Source organism: Cucurbita pepo, chromosome 9 (assembly GCF_057944985.1).
Source record: "Cucurbita pepo subsp. pepo isolate OVF chromosome 9, ASM5794498v1, whole genome shotgun sequence".
Classification (NCBI taxonomy): domain Eukaryota; kingdom Viridiplantae; phylum Streptophyta; class Magnoliopsida; order Cucurbitales; family Cucurbitaceae; genus Cucurbita; species Cucurbita pepo.
In genome coordinates this window covers 3,008,343-3,013,532 of record NC_141806.1, presented here as the reverse complement: position 1 = coordinate 3,013,532, position 5,190 = coordinate 3,008,343, and the positions used below count along the sequence as shown (strand labels likewise).

At 36.0% G+C, this 5,190-nt stretch overlaps 1 protein-coding gene across 1 annotated transcript; it reads right to left on the bottom strand.

Annotated features, from left to right (window-relative positions):
* Positions 1-302: 302 nt before the first annotated feature.
* Positions 303-4,192, bottom strand: LOC111802431 (putative protein arginine N-methyltransferase 3). Its single transcript, XM_023686784.2, has 7 exons — positions 3,754-4,192; positions 3,030-3,578; positions 2,839-2,936; positions 2,521-2,599; positions 2,170-2,430; positions 1,908-2,075; positions 303-992 (listed from the first exon to the last, which is right to left on the bottom strand). The coding sequence occupies exons 1-7, from the start codon at positions 4,075-4,077 to the stop codon at positions 534-536; spliced, it is 1,938 nt and encodes a 645-aa protein (XP_023542552.1). The 5' UTR covers positions 4,078-4,192; the 3' UTR covers positions 303-533.
* Positions 4,193-5,190: the final 998 nt, after the last annotated feature.

The window sequence follows — 5,190 nt, the reverse complement described above, 5'->3', positions numbered from 1 at the left end:
CTTCTAATACTTAGGTATAATGTGTCATCGATTTTTTGTCATAATTTATCTCTAAATCACGTCCTAAAAAGTGTTGCTATGATACCATTTCTAATGCCATGAGCCTCGGATTTGTCCAAACCCTAATCCATATCTTTCACCTTGTCTAGCTAAGTTGCGCTCAAAAGCATGGACATTCAAAACCAAAATAATATCAAATTCTAGCATCACCGACCATTGTACAACGTAATTGTAAAGGCATATTAGTGAATTCCTAGAACATCAAATCCCTCGTTAGGTTCTGTGGAAATACAACATTAGAATACAACAATCATAACAAAACTAAATGGCCTGAATAACCATGGCACATGATTTTAACTCGTTTACATTCTCAATGCCTAGTAATATAACTTACATATCAAGAATTAAGCGTCAAAATTGGGTAAATCCATGAATGAATCTTCAGCTACTATCACAAATAACACGCATGGAGATGGAACAAGTTTCAAAAACATAATTAGAAACCAAGCATCTGTCATTTGCTGTTCGGTACTTTATCTTAGTGTGAAAAGTTGTACGGGCCAGTGGTGCTTCCTACCATCACTGGCAATCCCAGTAGTCTCGAGTGAAATGTCAATGCTTCGATGTTCAGGCGCACGGACGATGCTAAGGCGCAAATGAACTTTGACAGCGGGGGAGGCAAAGCTGCCCACTGCTGCTGATTTGTTGGTGGCAGATTTGCTAGATGTTATAGCAATTGGTTCTCTGAAGGTTAATATGGTTTGAGACCAGTGAGTTTTGGGAGTGTATGGGGATGTAGATAGAACAGCCGGTGATTCTTTGCAAAATCTGCTTGTAAAACCAGTTTCAAACCATAAGACAACTCCATGACACCAAGATGTTTCAGTTTCACCGTTTTCTGATTTGCTTGAAGGATTATGCAAATTTGGTTCCAACTCTGTACTTGCAGTGAAGTCTACTTCGTCAGCATGCATAGTTGCTAGATCAAAAGTCTGTACCAAAAAAAAAAAAAAAAATGAAAACCAAGGCATGTCATTATAAAAGAAACCAGCATGCGAGACATTTTCAGAGTTACATCACACATACTACCTACGGCAGGGGTTAAATCAGTCAAGCCATTCTGTTAAACCGTACATATGATGTTCTTAAAAATGATACAAAAATCATGGATAATTGAAGAAACAGCTCAAGACTTGCTAAGCATACAAATCACTAGTAGAAGAAAGGAAAACGTAATCAAACAGAGGCAAAATATATATGAGACCTTACGAGAACAATGGATCTAACTTTTATCCATTTAGGGAGAGGATAAAATAACTTTTATCCACTTATGCTGTTAGAATTTTCGAGGTGTTTGCAACTTGACCTAAACACTCATAGATATCAAACATATCAAACAAAAAAAAAAAAGACCATCAGTCCCACTAGATGCAGGATGATGTGAGGACTCTAACGACCCTAAGCCCACCTCTAGCAGATATTGTCCTCTTTGGGCTTCCTTTCAAGGTTTTTAAAACGCGTCTGCTAGAGAAAGGTTTTCACACACTTATAAAGAATGTTTCGTTCCCCTCTCCAACCGATGTGGCTTTGGGGCCCAACGACCTAGCCAGCCCTCTTACCCTCTCCAATTGATGTGGGATCTCACAATGTGAGCATAACTTAGATAGTAGTCTGATAAAAGATGCAAGAAATAGCGTTTTGAAACAGTATTCACAAACTATCGAGTAAGCACATTAAAATATTTTTGTCCCAGTAATTACGTCTCTTTCCAAGTATACTTCTTTCAGGCCATGCAGGAAGAAGACTAACGATTCTAAGAACCATGGAGGAAAAAAATATTGCCAAGCTCTAGTAGTATAGTGCAATGCATCCACAATGGATATATTTTCTTTTCGGGTAGTACTTACATGAAGTATTGCTGCACTAGTAACTAAATCGTTAGCCTCCACAGTGTCAACGATGGGACCTTTGGCAGCATCCTCTACAAGTTCCTTCCCTACACAAGACATATTGAAACCGTACACATCTTCCCAAAATGGAAGACTAGTTCCACCAACTCCAAATCCTGCAACAAGCTGAAAAGTAGATAGAGAAGTTACTAATAACAACAATAAATATAATTTCATTATCAGACCAATCACGAGGTGAATCAGACCAAAGCAGACTTACAATTGTGGCAGTATCTGGTAAGATGGCACCTCCAGGCTTCAACCAACGATCCCTTGCAAAGAGCACTGAGCTGAGCATTGACTCATACAACAAGCAATAGCCCATCCATTCACTCAATAATACGTCAACACTGTGAGGTTGAATCTCTATGTTCTTATCAAGTTCTTCTACCATACCATTAACCACTTCAACAGTCCCACTTGACATGCCACAATCCCCAGTCTGTTTCCTATTCCGCAAGAGACCGTTATCTTTTGCAATCTGTAGCCAAGTTCAGTAAAGGAGATGGTGTAAAATAAACCATCAGAGAAATAAGGAAACTAAATAACTATATTGAAGTTGGTTCACTACTTGAGTAGCCACTGCTGCCATCTTTTCACTTGCTTCAACTGCAATAACTCTTGATGCACCGGCTTTTGCAGCAAAGAGACTGGAGAAGGGAAGGAACAGATGAAGATTACATAAACATTGTAATTAGATGAATTACGAGGAGTGTATGGTTTGTCAACGTCAACGAAACTCCGAATGAAAAACATGACAAGAAAGGGGTGAATATGTATATGTATACAGTCTACGGTAGCTGCTTATCGTTATTGCACGTTATTATAATGTTAAAATGGCCCAAATGAAAAATTGCAGCCAATTGCACCAATTTATTTTCCAGCTCACCTAAGTATGCCTGTTCCACAGCCCACATCCATCACAGCTGCATTGTGGAAGAGAGATGGGTTTTGCAAAATAGCTTGCATATAAGCATCCATTCTGACCTGCATAAAAAGTAGTGTTGGTGATATATTACTTAAAAAATGAATCATTTTATGTTTTTCTGTTAAAAAGTAGACTGGGAGGCAATATAGCACCTTGTCACTTAACATCTCTCTGTGTATGCCAAAAGAGCTATATGAACCAAAGTAGCTTTCATTTACATTCTTGATATCCTTCGAATAGAAATTTCTTCTGGTTATTTTTAATCGATCGTCTTCCTGCGTCTTATCGTTCAATTCCAAGGTCTCCGTGGCTTTCACGGTATTCTCAATCACGACCTCTAAGTTACTTGGAGTATTCAAATAACCATGTGAAGTAGAACTACAATCTGCCATTTCATTTTCATTGCTTCGGTTAAGATGAAATGGAAGACTTGCTCTATTAATTTCATCAGTATTGCAATTACCTCCATTGGTATCTGTATTCCTCTGATGATTGTTGGTGATAGGTGAAATATCATCATCCTCTTCAGCTTCTGCAAAACTGTACAAGAGGGGATCATCTTCACTGAAGGGTTTCAGGTATTTATCATCATTCCAAAGAGCCTTGATTTCATTGAGATTGAGTGTTTTGTGCAAATGGTTCTGTAAATCTTGGCTTGATTGACACAAGAAACCACAGCTCCAACACCTATTTTCTGCTACCTGGTCAGCACCAGAAATGGTAAAAAACGAGTTAACACTTGTTTGAGAGCTAACCAGATTTGTAAACTAAAGACTAAGATCTGTTGATCGTATCTTTTCTGGATCATTTTGTCAAGAAATAGCCAACAAACATGAAATCACAAAATTTAAAACTCCTAGAAAAAACTCGGCTAACCTGAGATCGTATGTAGTTGATAATTTTAAACGAACCATAAAAGTCTAAACCCAGACCCTTCCTAATGCCGTGAAAATCAAAATTATGGACCGAGTTGCAGTGGTTGAACAGCGTGGCGCAGTCATTATACTTCGATGTGCAGAACAAACACAGAAAACTCGAGTCAAATCCTTCTTCACCTTCTTCCTCGTCTGCATTCCAATCGTCCCAGTCGTCTTGTACATCTTCTTCCTCCTCCTCATCGTCTTCTTCCTCTTCCTCTTCTCGTTCAATCTTGTTCATGTTCCATACTTCTCTGTCGAATTCTTTGGGAAACTGATCCATGGAGTATGTCGAGAGGAAACAGAGTATCAAAATTATAGTTATCCGGTAGCTTGCCGGCGATGCTTAAACCCTATCAACCAAGTACCAGCCGCCAGGGCTTTTTCCCTCCATAGGAATTGACAATAAAATAATAATAATAATAATAATAATAATAATAAATAAGTAAATAAATAAATAAATAATTCTAATTATTAAGTCATTTAATTTTTTTTTTATTTAAATGAATTGGAGCATAATTCAATAATAAAATATATATTTTATACTTCTTTTGGTCGTTTATTTATACTATAAATTTTAATAATTAAAAAAATAATTCATTAAAATTTTAATTTATTGATATATAGTTTCATCGAGATCAAATATAAATTATGCCGTCGTCCTCTCATTTTCGATTAATCGATACATACATATCAATTACTATATTTATTTATTTTAAATTTTTATTTTTTAATTTTTTTAATTTTAATTTTTTTTTTGTAAGTAAAGATTATTGTGAACATTATAACATTTATTTATTTTAGTTCGAGTTCATTTTTGGGCTGAATTGTTGGAAATATTCCAATAATATTTGATAAAATATATATTTTTTATATCTTAGTTGACAAAAATAATAAACTTTTTGTATTTATTATTTGATTGTGTGAGATGGTTTATAAACAAAGAATAATACTCTCTTTATTGGTATGAGTATTTCGGGAAAGTCCAAAGCAAAGTCATGAGAGCTTAGGCTCAAAGTGGAAAATATCGTACCATTGTGGAGAGTCGTGTTCGTCTAATATGGTATTAGAGTCATGCCCTAAACTTAGTCATGCCAATAGATTGTAAATCCTCCAACATCGAACAAATGACTCTAAAAGAAAAAGGAGTCAAGCTTCCTCGAATGTAGTAAAAAATGACTTAGACTCCAAAGGAGTCGAGCCTCGACTAAGGGGATGCGTACTTTGTTCGAAAGGAGGTGTTAGATGGTTTATAAACAAAGAATAATACTAACAAAGCCATGAAAGCTTATGTTCAAAGTAGACAATATCATACCATTGTGGAGGATCGGGTTAGTGACTAAACCCATTAAAATATATATATATATAAGAAAAATAAAAATTGGTTAATTTCGTA